Source organism: Saimiri boliviensis, chromosome 1, assembly GCF_048565385.1.
Source record: "Saimiri boliviensis isolate mSaiBol1 chromosome 1, mSaiBol1.pri, whole genome shotgun sequence".
Lineage (NCBI taxonomy): Eukaryota > Metazoa > Chordata > Mammalia > Primates > Cebidae > Saimiri > Saimiri boliviensis.
The window spans coordinates 65,093,011-65,112,088 of NC_133449.1; the positions used below are offsets into that span (position 1 = coordinate 65,093,011).

Genomic DNA, 19,078 nt, shown 5'->3' on the forward strand with positions numbered 1-19,078 from the left:
TGACTCCTTTAGCCCATTTAAGATGAATGGTATAATTTCAAAGCATATAAAAGAATATTGGGAATTTTTTGTTTGCATTTCTGATTTGGTTATACTTGTGTCTCATTTTTTTTCTTTGCTTGAAGAAAAAATATTCCTGAAATTAGTCAGCTCCTTTAAGAAGCCCACATGTTGTAGGTACCTAAGTGTGGGACCCAAGACTAGGTTACATCAATCCCTGCTGGCTTTAAAATTTGTGTGATCTTCTTCAAGAAGTTTGGCAGGTTTTTTTTTTTTTGTTGTTTTTTTTTTTTTTTTTTTTTGCGGGTAATTGAAACATGATTATATTCTCACTGTAAAAATTTAAATATTATAGAAAAATTTGATGTAAAAACATGGAAGTCTTTCAATAATCCCTAATTCTCAAATTGAATTCCTTTCCCTAACTGGACCACTCTCTGAGCTGTGAACCTTCCAAAACATTACCTGTGGATTTATGCACACATATATGTGCATATGCCAATTACAGGGTTTTACATACAGTAAATCATCATGTACATACTCAGTAGCTTTTTTCACATAACAGTTTGTTTTGGAGATCTTCCCATGTGAGTTCCCTAATGGTGGACATTTAGGTTGTTTCTAATTATTTGCTCTTACAAACAGTGCTATAATTAACATCCTTGTAAATGTCTCTTTGTGCATATGGGCAAGCATTTCTTTAGGGTAGCTATCTATGGTTTGGCAATTTCTACTGTCTTTAATTGCATTGCCTGGTATCTGGCAGACGATCTTCTGCATGTACAATAACTTTTCATGTCCGTGCTCCATTATAGTGTAAGTTTTAGAAAGATGTTTTAGGCAACAATTAGGAATCTAAGTTTAAGTTCAAATTCTGTATGGATTGCTGTGGTCAGCTGAGGTGACACTTGAATGAACAGATAGATAGCTCTGCACATGGCTAAATTCACACATGTACAGGCAATTGTGTTGAGTAGCAGGTAAGGTTCCTTTTCTGCTGACTTTCAATGTAAGGCACATCATGATTTTTAAAACATTAAAATCTGGGAAAGTGCATCGTAGAATTGAGGAGTTACAGTAGTTTATTTTCCCCAAATCAGTAGCCTATTGCTATGCGTCCATGTTTAAATGGTCCTTTCCCTGTGAGTTGATACAACGGCTTTTCCACCAATTAATTTCCCCGACAGGTGGGTGTGCTACAGGACTGGGGTACTGCATGGATCTGCTTGTCTATTCCTGCCCTAGTTCAGGGGGCAGGCTCCCCTGTGATCTTCTTTTGGAAAACTTTCTTGCACATTTGTCTTTCCATCTACTGCTCTTTCTTCTTCCCCACGCTGCCCCTTTTACACTGGGTGCTTCATTAGCTTTCCACAATCTGCATGATTTTGCATCGCAATGGGTCGGATGTGAGAACATCTGTAGCAGGCAAGAGCAACTTTTCCTCAGGACTTAACACTGAGCTTGCCATCATCAAGAACTCATGCCTTTCTCTCTCCTTCTCTTTTTCTCTCATTCCTTGACATCTCCCACATTGCTGCTCAAACATCAGTTATGCCTGAGTCTTGAGTGGTGTCAATCTGAGTTGAAAATATGCGAGCTTTCTTAACATCATCACTAACAGGCTGCTTAATTAACCTGCTGATACCATCAATAATAGATCTTGCTGGTGTGTTAGAGAGGAGACCTTGGCCCAGGGTTGTGTGTGCTCTCGTTCTCTCTGTCTCTCTCTCTCTCTGTCTTTTTCTCTCTGTTTCTCTCTCTCTCTGTGTGTCTCTCTCTCTCTCTCTCTCTCTCTCTCTCTCTCTCTCTCTCTCTCTCTGTATTGTTTGCTTGGGCTCTCAGTGTCACTTGTCACAAGAGCTGGACTTGCCAGGAGTGGGATGGGAGGGATCTGGGACAGTTTGAAAAGGATATGGCAGAATTGAAAGTTCTGGATGAGCTCATGGAAATGAAATCAGTGTGACAGGCTGGCATTCCCATTGCTGAAGGGCAGGGATGGCTGGTAGCCTGTGCATATGGCAGGTGCTCAATAAATGGCTAACCAGTGTACACAGTCAACAGAATTGCTTGCAGGTCATGTGCCATCTATGGAGGCAGTAAGAACTGGCTGTTTCAAGGGAGGAGCCTGGGGGGTACCATCATTCTGAGATGGCTTTTAGGGTTTTCTCTGTCTTTTTTTCCATCCAGGCAGCTTCAGAGGTGTTCTGGAGGGGCTGGATGAGGGGAAGGAGGCTGTGTTTTCACTTCCTTTTGTGCTTCATCTTTCTTCTCAGTGGTTTTGTGTTTGAACCAAAGCTATCCTGCTTGCCCCATGTTTTACGTTTGGGGATTATGGGGAGGGAGGGAGATGCTGCTATGAACCAGGACTGGTCCACCACCCCCTCCAGATCCACACTCTCTTCTCTTTGTCCCTGCTATGCATACACACCCAAAATGGGGGCTAGAGGCATTTCAGCTATCCCCAGCTTCCCCTGACCTGGGCATGGGCACAGGTGCAGAGGCTGACATTTTGTGTGAGCTCAGCCAGCACCCAGAAATCCCATGGAGACCCTAAATGCTGCCCTTTATTTTATCCTGGGAGAAGCCGAGGTGGGGTTGGGATGGCAATGGCTCAAGTTCCCAGAGTGAGCTGGTAGCTCCCGATCTTAGCAGGATGCTTGTCTCTTGGACCACATTCCTGTAACTTTGCCTTTCCTGGAATGGTGGTGGTGGTGGTGATATGGTGGACAGGGTTCTCAGAGGGCAGGGATTGATGCCTTTCAGGGCAGAAATCCCCACTATCGTCTTCAACAGTTTTCTTAGGTCTCCTGGGAACCGAGAGCCTGACAGCCCCAAGGGCATGGGGGTTGCATAGCCTCCCTACGGCCACTAGAGGGTGTGTCACTAACACACAGGCTAGGTGACCGCTTCCCAAGGCCACCCTGAGGGGCCCTTCTGGGCCCTGAGCCCTGGGTGCCTGGGGCTGAGAGGGAAGAGATACAGAGCCAGAATTGGAACCCAAGCCTGATGGCCCCAAACCCAGGCTCCCAACCCCTCTCTGTCATGCCCTGCTGACCGGATCTCCTTTACCTTGGATTCAGCTTTCTAATTCTGTCCCTCACTGCCTGTGGTAAAAACGAGGGTTTCCCAGTGTCAGCACCATTGACATTTGGGGGCCAGATGATCCTTTAGTGGGGAGACTGTCCTGTGCCTTGTGGGATGTTTAGCAGCATCCCTGGCCTCTACCCACCAGATTTGCCTGCAGCAACCCCCCACCCCAGATTGCAATCACTGAAAATGCCCTCAGATGTGGCCAAATGCCCTGCAAATCTGCCCCAGGTGGAGAACAGCTGTTTAGAGCAGGCGAGCATGCCTGTTGTGGGGCAGGAAACCCCAGGCCGCAGAGGGACTGCCCGTGGTTCCCGCTGCGCTGAACGTTGGTGGAAGCAGGAGTGATGCTCGAAGATGGCGTGTGTGCTGTAAATACATTTTAGAACTGTATTTGGCCTCCTGCATTTCTTCTCCAAAGACTGCAGAGCCTCTCGGTCTTGCCCTGTTTATTCCACCTCCCCATTTTAATGAAACAGGCGACTGAGGCCCCCAGGGTCTCAAGCCACACCTCACCCATAGAACCTTGTCCCCCAGCTGTGAGCACCCTGGACCGCTTGTTGGCTCGGGCCCCAGGAGCATCTGTGGTCTCCCTCCCACTCCGCCTGCCCACTAGGCCCCGCCACCCTCCAGCTCCCCAAACCCTGGTGCCTCCCCCCACTGGAGGGAGGGGGAAGCAGCAGGTGTTGATGCTAATCAGCGTTCACAGCCCAGAACTGCAGTCGCTCCCAGGCTCACACACTCCCCAAAATTAAACACTCATTATACAAAATTAATTGACATTAATTAGCAAAAATTAAAACTTTAAACACAGCAAGGCGCTTTAGGGGGAGGAGTGAGGCAGGCAGGCTCTGAATTTGTCACCCCCCACTCCCCACCTGCCCACCCCTCCCAGGTTCCCCCACTTCCATCCTGAAGCAAGGCTGGGAGAGTTCAGGCAGGGTCAACACCCACACTGCACCGGGCCACGGAGCCTGCCCAGTCATGTGAGTCCCAGGCTAGGGGAGCAGAAGGAGGCTCCCTGAGCTAGTCGCCAGCTGATGGGTGGCCCCAGACTTCAGCAGCCAGTACTTCACTGTGGAAGCAGGAATCCTCCCCTTAGCCTAGGTCCCCAAGATCTCAGAGGGCAGAGGGGCCTAGCCAAAGGCAGGAACTCGACCATAGGAAGCAAGAATGGAGAATGTCTTCCTTTAACTCAGCCCACCGCCCCCACCCTAACCTTCCTGCCCAATGGGTATTCAGGAGGCATAGGCACTGTAGCCTTTCTGCTCTGTCCCACTCTGCTGTGTGACCTCAGATAAGTCACTCCTCTTCTCTGAGCCTCAGTGTTCCATCCATATGATGAGGGGGTGGTGCTGGGTGAACACTGAGGTTTCTGCCTCTCTGGCACCTGCTGTCAGGGTAGGCAAATTTCTGGGAACCTGATTCACTTAGAGACAGAGGGTGCTGAATGTGGGATGGGTAATTCAAGAGGATGGGGCAGCCCAAGGGCCCCAGCGACGGTGGAACATCAGTTCTGGGTCGGTGGGGAATGCGGCTTCAGATCAGAGAGCCCTCCCAGGTGGACGCCCACTTGGCCTGCCTAGGGGGCCTGCCCCAGAGGAGAGGAAAGCAGCCCCTGGGTAAGTGGCCACTCCCAAGGGCCCCCAGATCCCTCGACAGGCCAATAGGCAGATGGACAACAGAACCACCCCTTCCCCAACCTTTGCCCATGCATTTGAACGCAGAACCCTGTGGCTTGGGTAGGGAGGAGCACAGTGACCTCCCTCCAAGTGGAATGACGTCCTCCTTCTCATCCTGCTCTCTGCACCCCCTCTCTCTGCAGCCAGTGCCAATATCTGCAATGTGGTCCTGATGCGGTACGGGGAGCTGGAGGAAGGGATTGATGTCCTGGACAGCGATGGCAACCTCGTGGGCTCCTCCAAGATTGCTGCCAGACATGTGGGTCTGGGGGCTTGCAGGGTTGGGGAGGCCAGCAACAGGGAGGGGAGTGGTTTTCCCTTAGCATGTGTCTTCCACAGGCTTCTCTCCAGAGTACCCTGGTTTTCGCCTCTTGATGTCTCCTCCTCACCCCGCCCCCATCTCCAGCCTTCACGAATTCGGGCCTCTGGCTTCCAGCCTGTTCCCCCGGACGTGCCCTCACTGCTGTGAAAAGTCCCTATCTCTTGTCCCAGCCCCTCAGGACCCAGCTTCTTGCTTGTCTCACCCAGAGGAGGTGTTAATTGGTGAGGGCAGAGGAGACTCTCCCAGAGCTCTCTTCCCTCTCCCTCTGCCCAGGGCCCTGCCTCCCAGGGCCTTCACATCCTCTTGGGTAAGCCAAGGAAGCCTAGGAGGCCAGTAGCTTATGGTTCTGGGTTAATAGGCACTTCTGCAGGTGAGAGCTCACTGGGGAGCGAGTGCCGTGAGGTCCAGGGATTTGAGGCTTGCAGAGGTTTAGAGAATATTTTTTTACAAGACCCTCTTTCACCCCGGTTACATAGGCTCCACCACTCTAGCAGTTGCAGTTTAAAAAACGAAAACACAGGCCAGGTGTGGTGGCTCACGCCTGTAATCAGAACTTTGGGAGGCCAAGGTGGGTGGTCACCTGAGGTCAGGAGTTTGAGACCAGCTTGGCCAACATTGCAAAACCCCATCTCTACTAAAAATACTAAAATTAGCCAGGTATGGTGGTGGGTGCCTATAATCCCAGCTACTAGAGAGGCAAAGGCAGGAGAATTGCTTGAACCAGGGGGACAGAGGTTACATTAAGCCAGGATCGTGCCACTGCACTCCAGCCTGGGCTAAAGAATGAAACTTTGTTTCAAAAAAAAAAAAAAGAAAATGCAGCCCATGTGTACATCCCCCTATCCTTTCCCAGCCTTTGTCCAGATGATGGTTAGTGGCTTGTCCTGCTGCCCTGGGCTCTGGCCTCTGTGCTGGGCATGGGACAGGGTGGGGGCTGGGGGAGAGCCGTGAAGTGGTCGAGCATGCACGCCTGCTCTAGCCACTGTCCTCATCAGATCCCATGAGGGCCCCCAAGCCTTACCCCAGTCATGAGACCTTATTCAAACTTTGGTCTGAGAAGAGCTCTGTCCAAGTCAATTCCCCTCCAGGATTTTTAGGGCAAGGGGCTGGTGGTGTCGTGCCCACACTGTGTCTTCCGCTGCCTGCACTGGTACTGGACCCTCGTATCATTCTCAAACCTGTTCCAGAGATTGGAGGGGCCTCTCCCAGGCCTTCCTGAGGCTGACCATAAAGAACCTAGGTTCCTGGGAGAAATGTTCAGCCCTGAGCCCATCAGCAGAGGGGATTTAATCTCAGTTTCCTACCTTCCTAACCCAGCCCTGTTCCTTTCCCCAGCCCCTGTGAGGGAGGACAGCCATGATAACTCCTCTCAGTGTCATACAACAAGGAAACCCAAGTGGTCTGGGCTCTCTTCAGCCTGGCTTGCTTAGTTCTTTGCTGTCTGGAGAGGGACTCCAGGCGTCTGTGGGCTGTGAACTGTTCCTGGAGCCTCCTCTGAGGACTGGCACTCCTGGGGCTAAAGGAACTCACCGCAATGGCTGTTGGAGCTCAGAATCACCACTGAGCTGTGCTCTGGCCAGGGACACCGCCCCACTCCCTTCCCAGGAATCCCTGGAGTAAGGCCGCAGGCAGACCCCCAGGGAAACCCTGCAGACACCCAACTGAAGAGTGCCTCCCTTGTAGATCCCACCTCTTATCACTGAGAAACTCATCCATAGCCAAGAGACACAAGATCTTGCAAATCTTTGTCTTTAAGATATGTTTAAAAAATAAATAAATACGAGGCTCACGCATGTAATCCCAGGATTTTGGGAGGCTGAGGTGAGCAGATCACCTGAGGTCAGGAGTTCGAGACCAGCCTGGCCAACATGGTGAAAACCCATCTCTACTAAAAATACAAAAATTAGCTGGGTGTGGTTGCTCATGCCTATAATCCCAGCTACTGGGGAGACTGAGACAGGAGAATCCCTTGAACCTGGGAGGCAGAGGCTGCAGTGAGCCAAGACCATGCCACCGCACTGCAGCCTGGGTGACAGAGTGAGACTCCATCTCAACAACAACAGCAAAAAGTAAATTCTAGAAGCTCGGTCCTCCTCTGGCTCCATGAGCCCCAGTGGCTCAACAGGCCCCCAACTTCTGTGTCAGCCTTGCTGTTAGAGCTGCTCCCCAGTCCCCTTGCGCACTGAGCGTGGGAGGCTGCACCCGCCACCCCCAAGGTGCTCAACCACCTCCCTGAGCACTGCACATTCCTGGGGCTGCCAGGGTGTCCCCCATATGTGGCAAGTGATGGGAATCTGCTCTTCTCAGATGTGTGTGATAAGACCAGTGGAGCCTGGACACGTTGGTTTACGCCTGTAACCCCAACACTGGGATGCTGAGGTGGGTGGATCACCTGAGGTCAGAAGTTAGACCATCCTGACCAACATGCTGAAACCCTATCCCATCCTTACTAAAATACAAAAATTAGCCAGGCAGTGGTGGTGTACACCTGTAATCCCAGCTACTCAGGAGGCTGAGACAGGAGAATCACTTGAACCTGGGAGGCGGAGGTTGTAGTGAGCTGAGATTGTGCCGCTGCACTCTGGCCTGGGGGCCAGAGCAAGACTATCTCAAAAAGAAAAGAAAAAAGAAGGCCAATGGCTTTTTTTGATGTTTGGAATGTGGCTTCCTGAGCAATCCCATGAATAATGCCATTCAGCCAAATGTGCATTGTGGTGGCACACACCTAGGGCTCCACGTGGGTATGCTGTCCCATTACCGGTCATCAGGCCCCTCTCACCACAGCCTCTGCCTGCCCCTCAGGCCCTGCTGGAGACGGCGCTGACGCGAGTGGTCCTGCCCATGCCCATCCTGGTGCTACCCCCGATCATCATGTCCGTGCTGGAGAAGTGAGTTGGGACAGCCAGGATGGAGGGGCCACTGTTGGGGAGGAGAGGGAGAGGGAGGGAGAACCAGCTGGCCCAGGCAAGGGATGAGGGGGCAGCAGGAAGCCCGTCCCAGTTTGTGTAGAGTGTGGAAGGTGTCTTGCTCTGTCTCGGACTCCCCAGGTGGTGCCACGGAATCACTCTTGAGAATTCTTGGACTTTTACTATTCAGGACCCTGGGCTAAGTGCCCCGAGGGGTACCAGGATGACAGTGCTGGCCCTCCCCTGAGGAGCTGGTGGTTCGGGGGTTTGTGTGTGTGCACGTGTGCTCACATGCTCTCAGTGAATAGTGCAGGACCATTTATGAAGGCAGAGGCTTGAGGATTCAGGGAGGAAGACTAGATTCACGTAGGTATCCGCTATGGGGCAAATCACCACCTTACTGAGCCTCAGTTTTTCTGCTTGCAAAATATAAATAGTAATAGCCTCCTGCCTCCCTCAGGGATGTTCTGAGCACTCATATCTGTCATGACTGTAAGGAAATGAGGGAGCATAATAACAGTAATGGAGTGAGTATTAATTAATGAGTGCTAAACTGAAGGGGCGGACTGAAATGCTGCTGGAGGAAAGGCTTCGTGGAGAGGGCAGGCCCTGGGAGAAGACAAGGGGACGGTCCTAGGTGGAGGGGGCCTGAAGGCACAGACCCCTGGCTGGTCAGGTGACAACAAGGAGACCCTACCTCATGGGGACACCTCAAGATAGGAGCTGGAATTGGGGGTGTGTGGGATAAGGATAGGGATGGGGGTACTCCATCTGGGGTTCTGGAGCAAGGAATTCTTTCCCGTTTGGGGACTTTTTTTTTAGGGGGGGGGACTTTCTTATTCCCACAATATGAGTTTTAATAACAACTGACATTTGTTAAGCACTTACATATCCCAGTCCTCTCTCAGTCAGGTTTCTGCCCAAATGCCATCTCCTCAAAGAGGTCCTCCCTGACTACCCCATCAGAAGTCACCATTTCTCATTACTATCTCTCCCTTACAATCCTTTATTTTTCTTACGGCCCTTATCCATATCTGAGATTGCTCTTCTAGTTGCATATTCTCTGTCTGCTCTACTAGAATGTCATCTCCATGAGGCACGTCCATCCTTTTGTTCACTGCCCTGCCCAGCATCTAGCACAGTTCCTGGCATACAGTAGATGCTCAGTAAGCATCTATGAGTGAGTGAATGAATGCTCTCATTTCACCTTCAGGACAGCACAATAAGGTAAGTATAACATCCTCATTCCACAGATGAGGAGAGGAAGGCAAAGACAGGCTGTATCATCCGCTTATGGTCATCTACTAGGAGATAGCAGGGCCAGCAGTGGCTCAGGAATATGGCTGCAAAGCTTGGTCTCTTCAAGCCACACTGGCTGCCTCTTGCATCTTCAGGTCACATCATGCAATCAGCGTGTGTTTGAGTCCTGCCCTCCATGGAAATGGGAGGAATAGATTTGGGGTCTGATCTCAGGAAGCCTGTGTTTTTATAAGGGTAATGGGCAAGACCTGTACACAGGTCAGCTGCAGGTGACAGCAGGCAGTGAGTGAACTCAGCCAAGATGTCCTTGAGAAGAGGAAGCACTGTGGGCCCAGCAGTAAGGAGGGCTGGTCCCCAGAGGGGCTGCAGCCAACCCAGAGAGCTGGATAGGATTTTTGTAGAAGGGCGGGCTTTCTGGGCAGGGTGTAGGCCTGTGGCATGGACACTGAGATGTCCAGCCTGGCTAAAGGGAAGTGCACTCATGGGGCAGCTGATGAGGGGTCCTGTGTGTCCAGCTCAGATGATCCCTCTCTCACCCTAGAAGAGGGTGGAGCCTCTGGGGATACCTGAGCATGGGCATGGCCTGGTGAGCACTGGGATTAAGAAAATTCCTGTGGTATGGAAGTTTGCAGCAGACAAAAACAGGGTAGTGTCTTTTGTGCCCCTGACTCTTGTATGTGTAGCGCCTTCGTGAACTGAGGTCCCTGAATACCAGTGACTGCACGTACGCACAGGGAGCCAGCGGGGCAGGTGAGCAAGGTAGTTCTGTCCTTGAGACTGCTGAGTCCTGAACCTTGGAATTCTGGAGCAGGTTCAGTGAGTACTGCTCACTCTGTTACTTGCATCACAAGTCCAGTGAGGTAGAACACTCGCACAAGTCAAGCGCAGCAGCTCGATTACTCACGGTAGGCTTCAGGTACAATGGGCACCTGAGATTTATGGCATGCTGATGCCCCATGGCTTGAGGAAGTTGCCCAGGGAGGATGGAGTCTCTTCCACCCACGTACCACATCACACTGCAACTGAGGGAGCCTGGAAGCACTCCACCCTGGGGTTTGCACCCGGGGGGACATAGGCTTGCTGTGCTAAAGTGTTACAGGACATCCTGTTCCAGAAGAGATGGGAACATGAGCCCAGGCTGTCCCAGACAAGCCCTCCTTATCTCAAGATGCTGTATTCCCAGCATATCTGCAGCTATCCTGAGAATGACAAGAAGGTGGGGGCAGGGTGTGAAGCTGGGTCAGGCACGCTCATCCAGGGACCTGTCCTTCTGCAAGAATTTGCTGGGGAAAAACATGCTCTGCGATGCCTCTCCAGGTGGCAGAGATGTTTGCAGAAAGTGGAATGATGGTTAGTGTCCCATTAGCTTGGGGGCTTGAATTTGGCTTTGGGAGTCATGGTCAAACAGAGAAAGTTTCCTTATCTCCCTCAGAATGAGTCTGATGGGGGTATGGCTTGCTTTTTCAGTGCCCCACTGCTCAAACCTCTAGGGGAGCATACAGAGGCGCAGACTGGGGGGCAGCCACCCCCACAGCAGTGTCCAGGGGTGATTGTTCACAGCTGAAGCCCCAGTGGGCGTGTGTTACAGGGTGCTTTTTTAGTTTAGCCATTCATAGGCAGCTTGTGTTAGCTCAATTAGACTCCTCCCTTATCGCAAGGACAGAGGGCTTTCTTTATCCCGGGGTTCTTCCCTTGGTGTCCCAGAAGAATTGGATCACACGTGGGCTTGCAGAATGAGTGCAAGGTTTCATTGAGTGGAAGTAGTTCTCAGCAGATAGGGGAGCCAGAAGGGAGATTGGTTTTCCCCTGGAGTCAGGCTGCTCAGCGGCCCAGGCTCTCCTCCCTACTGCCGCAGCCAGCCTCCACATTGTTCTGCTAGTCGGTGGCCGGCGTCTGTCAGTGTGCTCTTCTGCCAGCATGCTCCCCTTGATGTCCTCTCAACATCCAGCCACTTGTGTGTTTCTCCACTGATGTACTCTTCTGGATGTCCACCTGCCTGTGTGTCTGCCTGCTAGGGTCTTGGGGTTTTGTTGTTGTTGTTTTTTTTTTTTGAGACGGAATTTTGCTTTTTGTTGCCCAGGCTGGAGTACAGTGACATGATCTTGGTTCACTGAAACCTCTGCCTCCTGGGTTCAAGTGATTCTCCTGTCTTAGCCTCCTGAGTAGCTGGGACTACAGGCTCGTGCCACCATGCCTGGCTAATTTTTGTATTTTTAGTAGAGACAGGGTTTCACCATGTTGGCTAGGCTGGTCTCTAACTCCTGCCCTCAGGTGATCCACCTGCCTTGGCCTCCCGAAGTGCTGGGATTACAGGTGTTAGCTACTGCACCTGGCCAGGTCTCAGGGTTTTTTTAGGCACAGGATCAGGGTGTGGCAGGTCAGAGTGGTCTTGGGAAATGCAACATTTGTGCAGGAAAACAAAAAATGCCTGTCCCCACTTAGGTCCCTGGGCCCCTGGGCACAGGCATGGGGGTGGAGCCCTAGTCAGGGGCCACGCCCTTCCCTTCCCCTCTTCCCTATCATTTAAAGGGACCATGCCCTTCCCTTCCCAGCGCTTCCCTTCTCCACTTCTGTATCAATGGGAAGTAGGGTGATGATTCTGGGTCTGAACCTCCCCAGCCTGGGACCTGTCTAGTGTCCGGGATGCCACATACTCTCACATCTCAGGCTCCAAAGGAGCCCCTGTGATAAGGTGAAGAGAAGTCAGAGTTTGATGTTCCTGGCAGCCTCGTGTTTCATTGGTCCTTCTCTGGATTTCCTTGGAGGGTCCCTGGGAAAAGAAGAGCTCAGCCCAGCTTCCCCCAAGAATATGAAGATGAATAAGACCCAGTTTGTGCCCTCGAAGGCTTGTTAATCTCACATGTACTCTGGAAGTGCAGGACTGTGTGGTAGGAGAGGCAGGGCAATGTAGCAGAGTGATCTGAGGCTCTGGTAGGAAAATAAAATCTAGATTCCTGCTCCACCTCTTTCTGCCAGTCTAATGTGGTTGTGGAGCCTCTCTCAGCCTCAGTTTCCCACCTGGAAAATGTGGACGCTGCCCCTTCATCACCTTATTCGTTGGGGCTTTGCATTTTGCACCACCCAGCAGTTCTTTGGCTCTTTGTTGGGGGCCTGCCACACACCCCATAGCCTTCGGGTGCAGGGGCACTAGGGCAGGGCCTCCGCTGAGGAGACTGATGAGGAAGGCAGCCCCCATTCTTTTGGGGAGCCCCTGTTGGGTGAGGGAGTCAGGACAGCCAGGGAAGAAAAGACAAAAGAACACTTCCAAAGCAGCCTATGTGCAAATTAATGGAGTGCAAACTAAAACTGCGCTCCAAGTGCTGAAGGAATGCACAGCAATGGTGGGGACACAGCTGTTGTGTGGGGCCAGGGGCTGGGACCTGTGTTGCTTTGCCTCTGGCGTCAGTTTATACTCTCAGAGCCAGGGTTCCTGGGCTTCCTGCTGGGAAGAAAAAGGGGGGAGCTCTTCCTGCTCAGTTGGCCTTGACTCTGAGACTGAAAGGAGAAGAATCTCAAGTCAGAAGCAGAGGAGCTTCCATCCCCAGCCCAGAGCACTGGGCTGCCTCTGGGGCTGCAGTGCACTGAGTGCCATCCCTCTCTCTCCACCACCCTCCAGCTCCCCTGAGTGTTCCAGGGGTTCACACTGCAGCACCAACCTTGTTGGGGAGAGAGCTAGTTTTAGACCCAGGGCTAGGATTACAGGTTCCTGTGCTGGATCAGGAGTGCTCTAGCTGGCTCAGACCCAGCCCAGCCTCCCAGTCCCTGGAATGAAGGGGGCCAACAGAGGCACCAGGCTGAGTCTGAGTTGGCTCTGGGTCCAGGCCACAGCCCTGAGTCCGCTCCCCCAGCTTCCTTTACTTCCTGGGCTCCGGGTCTTTCCTTTCTCCCAAGCATTCGCACATCTCTCCATCTGCATATTTTAACTCCCCCAGCTGCTTTTCCATCCCTCCTTGCCATTTTCCTCCCCCCTCCTCTCCCCCTGTCCTGCTGTGTTCACTCTCTGGCCTGCTCTGGGCTGGGGCTTCCAAGGCTCCTGTTTCAGCCTCAGGCCTGCCTCCTTCCGGAGCTGGGAACCCAGGCCTGGGGCTTCCTGGACCCCTTTCTCAGTGAAGACTTCAGCCAGCCACCCTGAGAAAGGAGCCTTGGTCACAGCCCCACAGGAAGGGGTCTGTTCAGTGTCCCCACCAGCAGATCCCAAGGACTAGCCCATGGCCTGCTGTTCACCTGCCATGGAGGAGCTTCTCTCTTTTTCTCACCCTTCCCTACTCTCAGGGCTGTGAGCAGGGACCCTTGGAGCTGTGCTTCCAGGGACTCCACACCCTCTAGTCACTGCCACTGGAACAGGAGGGCACCCTCATCCTTCCACAGCCTCCTCCAAGCAGGGCTCTGGGCCCTGTATGAAGCTTGGAGAATTAGCTTTGTGTCCCCCTCTCCTCCTTGTCTTGCTTGAGAAGTTCATCTCAGGGCCCTCTCAGCCTTATTCCCAGCCCCTCTGTGACCCCGAAGGAAGCCCAGGCTGGCATGGGCTAGCATGGAGGAGAGAGAGATGATGGGGGCGCTAGCTATGGGTTAGGGGGATCAGAGGGATTTGAGCTTGATTTAGGCACCTTGGTCCTGCTGCTCAATCCTGTGGAAACTCCCCTTTCCAGTTGCTTAATTCTGGCCAAATTTAGCAGCTGCACAAACCTCGGGGTCTGGGCCAGTGGTAAGGGCTGCAAGACAGGTGGGCTACCAGGATCCTACCATCCTGCAGGTAGCATGAGCAATAGCAACAGCAATAATGACACGCAGTCTCTGAGCACGCACTGCATGTCAGGCCAGGACTCACCCTTTTGCTTGCATAGTATTTGCAAGTAATGGGATCTTTATTTATTTATTTATTTTCTTAAGCAGAGTCTTGCTCTGTCACGCAGGCTGAAGTGCAGTGGCGTGATCTTGGCTCACTGAAACCTCCATTTCCCAGGTTCAAGAGATTGTCCTGCCTCAGCCTCCCAAGTAGCTGAGACTATAGGCGTGTGCTACCACACCAGGCCAATTTTTGTTATTTTCAGTAGAAGCGAGGTTTCACCACATTGGCCAGACTGGTCTTGAACCCCTGACCTCAGGTGATCTGCCCGCCTTGGCCTCCCAAAATGCTGGGATTACGGATGGGATCTTTATTAATACCTGAGCAGGAAGATCCAGGGGCAGGGTTTGTCAAAAGTGTGATCTGGGATCACCATTTTAGAATCATGAAGGGCTGATTAAAATGCATATTTCCAGGTCCAGTGCCCACTGAATCTGGATTTCTTGGTTGTAAGCAGCCCCTGGGAGTTTGCATGTTTAACTAGCTGCCCAGCCCATCTGATACACTTTAACTTTTGAAAACTACTCCCAATTTTGCTGCCTTCTCAGGCCCAGGTGCTGTTGGGATTCTTGTCTCAAGAGGTCAAGGTATATGGTGTTACTGCCCACCCGCATCGGGGCTCTGCCCTTAGGACGGCCCCTTACCTGCCTGTGGCCATGGTCAGCCCTGCTGGGGGTGGCAGACAAGAGCCTGGATTATTTCCCCTTCACACTAGGAGCCTGTCACTTCGAGGCTGCCGGTTACTGAGGTCAGATTTAGTGCCTGCCCAACATCCCCCGGTACATAGTCTAGTCATCCCTCCCCAAGTGGAATGCTGCGGTCCCCGATGAAGGGCCTGCTGTATTAGGCAAAACGAGAAGTTCCGAGGAACATGGTACAGGCACATTGGCCGATCGATATGTCCCCACACTGTCTGGGGATCCTGGGCCCTGGAGGGAGGTTTATCATGCCCCCTCTCCTGCCCAGGAAACCAGCTCCGAAGCCAGCCATAGGGAGAGGGTGCCAGCTGTGTTGTGTTGGTGATGAAGCTGGCAAAGGAGACCAGCTGGGGTGACAGCACCCTTGGGGAGTCAGGCGTCTAGGCAACAACTCTGCTGGCCTCTTGGAGACTTGGCCTTGGACAAGTCACTGCCCCCTCTGTGGCCCTGGGGTTGAAATGGATGAGGTGGCCAGTGGGTATCTTCTGTTCTCACACACAGAAGAGGATCACCTCTCTCCTGGCTGGCATGTGCCCACATGTATGTGCTTTGTCATCCCCCCTGAACTTCGGACCTACTTTTGTTGGTTGGTTGTTTAATTACATGCCACCTCGAGAGCAATCTTAGGTTCCCATGCGTCTCCTTAGGAACAGGGGCCGACAGCCTCTTCCAGTGTCTCTCCCACACGGGACTTGGCATGGAGCTGGATGCATGGTGGGCGGGTGCCCCGAAAGTGCTCATTCGTGACCTGAGTAGTTGAGAGTTCAGCCAGCCATGCCCTTCAAGGCAGGGCCTTGGGATAGGAGTGCCCATTGGGAAAGGTCCCAAAGACCTAACTCCGCTATGTCTATTTAGCTGCACACTGGCACTGCTCCCAGAATCACGCTTCCTGGGCCCTGAGACAGAGTGGGACCCAGCATGGTGGCCCACCCCACCTTGGGGTCTCATGGGGCTCCCTCCTCTCTCCCCCACAGGACAGCTCTCCTGCAGGCGCGCCCCCGGCTGCTCCTCCCCGTGCAAAGCCTCGTGTGCCTGGCAGCCTTCGGCCTGGCCCTGCCACTGGCCATCAGCCTCTTCCCGCAGATGTCAGAGGTCAGTGGTGAGGGGCCCAAGGGCAGGGCAGGGAACACCGTCTGGTGATTCCTGAACGAATACTCATATCATGCTGACTCCTTAGCACTGCTGGGTGCTGGGGCTGGAATTATGCATGAGGCTGGTCCAGGCTCTGCCCCTCAGAGTGAGGGTCACGCAGTCAACACGGTGATTAAACAGAGGCCAGCAGATGAGGAGCCGGGAGTGGAGAAGGGTGGGAGAAGCTCCATTGGGTGTGGAAGGAGATAGCAGACCAAACCGAGCCTAGAGGGAAGTGGCATTTCACTGGGACTGGGAGTGCGACTGGAGTTGGCCAGACGAGAAGGGATGGGAGGGGAGATAAGAGGTTGGCGGACACCTGGTGTGAAGGCCCTGAGGGGAGGAGGCACATGCCATGTCCAAGAGCTGACCGGTCTACGGCACAACCAAGGAGTGCCGCAAGGTGACGTGGCCCACGAATGAGGGGCTGAGGCTGGGTGGTGTCAGGAACTTGGAAGCCGAAACAGAGATTGTGAATGTCCTCCTAAGGGCTGTGCAAGGCAGACCACAGATTCCTGATTCTGAGCAGCCCCTGTGCTGCCGCATGGGGCTGGGTTGGAGCTCTGGAGAAGGAACCATCAGGAGGCTGTGGCGGGCGTCCAGCAAGCAGTGATGGCGGCTTGGACCCGGCTGTTGGCAGTGGGCATGGAGAGAAGGGCCCCTTAAGAGGGAGTCAGGAGGCAGCTTCTTCAGAATCCGGTGAAGAGCTGCCTGTGGTGGGAGGGAATGGGAGCCGGCTGGATGTGCGCCTGGCTTTTGGTTTTGAGCAACCAGACAGACGTAGCTGCTTAACGAGATGGAGCCACGTGGGGGCAGATTCGAGGGAGGGCAGCAGGTCAGTTGAATGGACACGTGGGGTTGAGGAGCCTGTGGGATGTTGGCTCTGCATCTGGAATGAGGAGAGAGGCTTAGACTGGAGGGGTAGAAGTAGAGGATACCAACATGCGAACGGTGCTGGAAGTGAGTGAGGGTGGTAGGTGAGGCTGCCACCCTGGTGGGGTCCAAGGACAAGCAGCCGGGGGTGAGGGCAGAGCCGGACCACGTGTGATCAGGTAAGTGGGCGTCCACAGGATCAGACTCTGCCGAGAGGTCACACTTCATGAGATGACAGAGTATCCATTGGTGTCTTGGGCAATATAGCCAAACCCTGTCTCCAAAGAGGGGGCCCAGGTGACAGGTGAGGGGAAAAATGAGAAAGACAGGTCCACAGCTGCAATAAGATGTGAGATTAGGAGGGGCTTTTATTTATGTATTTGTCCTTGGTTTTTTTGGGGGGAAGGGGACAGAGTCTTGCTTTGTCACCCAGGCTGGAGTATGGTGGCACAATCTCGGCTCACTGCAACCTCCACCTAACAGGTTCAAACAGTTCTCTGCCTCAGCCTCCCGAGTAGCTGGGATTACAGGCACCGCTACCGTGCCTAGCTAATTTTTGTATTTTTAGTAGAGACGGGGTTTCACCATCTTGGCCAGGCTGGTCTCGAACTCCTGACCTTGTGATCCTCCCGCCTCAGCCTCCCAGAGTGCTGGGATTACAGGTGTGAGCCAGCGCTCCCAGCCTATCCTTGTTTTAAATGGGAGAGACGGGGGCTTGTGTAAATGCAGTAGGGAAGGCACCAGGAGAGATGCTGAGGACACTGAGAGGATGATGCTGGGGGAGGAAAGTCCATGAAGAAGAGGGGGAACCAGAGCACAGATGAGGGGATCAGCCCTGGTATGGGGAGACCCCTCCCCACTTCAGTAGGTGGAAGAGGAGTGGGGTGGGAGTAAGATGTCGCTGGGCATGGGGTTCAGGGGTGGGAAAATTGAAGAAGTTGTTCCAGTGGCTCCTGTGTTCTTGTGACTGAGCAGAGAGGAGCGGAAGGGGCAGAAGGTCAGGGGTCTGAGGGCACAGAGAAGGGGTGAGACATCCAGAGGGGAGAATGAGAGGTGAGGGAGGCTGAGCAACACATAGTCTGGGGGTGTGGCCAGGGCCTGTTCACCAGGAGGTGCTATGGGCCAGTACAGGGAGGGCCATAGGTCCTTTCTGCTGGAGTTTTGTCATGTTGGGAGTAAGGGGGCTTCAGAGATAGGCAACAGCCTGGAGGAGCCGAGGACCACGGGATCTATGCTGGGTTGGAGTGAAGGTGGGAGCTAAGCTGACAGGGAGGAGCAGACCGAAGAGGGCCCGGAAGGTGTCTGCGCTGACTGAGCTCACAAGAAGGCAGGGGCTGTGGCCAGAGAGTTCCTTCTGAATCTGTAATTTCAGGATGGACCTGCTTCAGTCAGGGCCCCATGTGAGGTGGGGGAGAGGTAAGGGCTCCTGGAGAGAGAAGTTGGGGAAGTGAAAACAAGAGGCTGGGGGTGTTGGGGCTTCGAGGACTTAGAGCAGGAGGAGGGTTGACCCGCCTTAGGCCCCAATGTCCCTGGGAGGTGAGAACTGGGGTGGCTTCCTTCCAGAGCCCCAGAGTTTGAGGAGGAGACTCTGTGGGAGTGGGGCTCCTGTCTTGGAGGATACCATTCAAGGCACACCAGGATGGAAGCCAGCGGGACCTCATCTCATACCCACAGGGCCCAGCCTTGTCATGGATGCTGGGATGCTCCCTCCCCCACCTCCCACCCCGGGAAAGCTGCAGTCTGAGAACTCCAAATGGAGCTGTGGGCTCTGGGTTGCCTAGGAGCCCTGAAAAGGGAAGGGCAGGTATTTCTCAGTGGTCTCTGGCATTCCTGTCCCAGCCCAGCACTCCATTAAGCCATTGTATCTGTCTGTGCAATCAGCCTGAGACCAGGGTCCTAGGCCAGGGACAGAGTCACCCATGTGCTTGTGTGTACCTCTGTGCTTCTAGTAGCTGTCGTAACTCCACCTGCCTGCACAGAGAAGGGACCTAGGGCAAAGAAAACGCATGACCCAGAATTAAAGACCCTCCCAATCGGAAGGATTTTCAGGGTCATCCAGTTCCCTTGCTCCTGACTTTGCTGGGAAAATGGTGGCCCAGAAAAGCCATGGTACCAGCCCAAGGTCGCAGAAGCCAGGTGCTTACAGGAGAGGAAACACCAGAGGGCCACACTCCAAGTCCAAGCCCCTAGGAAATGCTACATCTGATTGTTTTCTGTGGCTGAGTTTCTCTCCTTAGTCAACCACCTTGCCTGCCTTGGGACAGTTAAGAGAA

At 53.3% G+C, this 19,078-nt stretch overlaps 1 protein-coding gene across 7 annotated transcripts in view; it reads left to right on the top strand.

Annotated features, from left to right (window-relative positions):
• The window catches only part of SFXN5 (sideroflexin 5), a 129,903-nt gene that overhangs the window by 95,968 nt on the left and 14,857 nt on the right, over positions 1-19,078 (top strand). For 4 of the 7 annotated variants that reach the window (XM_039474036.2, XM_003922610.4, XM_074398431.1 and 1 more), the window contains 3 exons: positions 4,913-5,028; positions 7,894-7,979; positions 15,776-15,893. In XM_039474036.2, coding sequence (XP_039329970.1) covers positions 4,913-5,028; positions 7,894-7,979; positions 15,776-15,893 — 320 coding nt within the window. The other 3 variants (XM_074398424.1, XM_074398423.1, XM_074398439.1) reach the window with 3 other exon arrangements.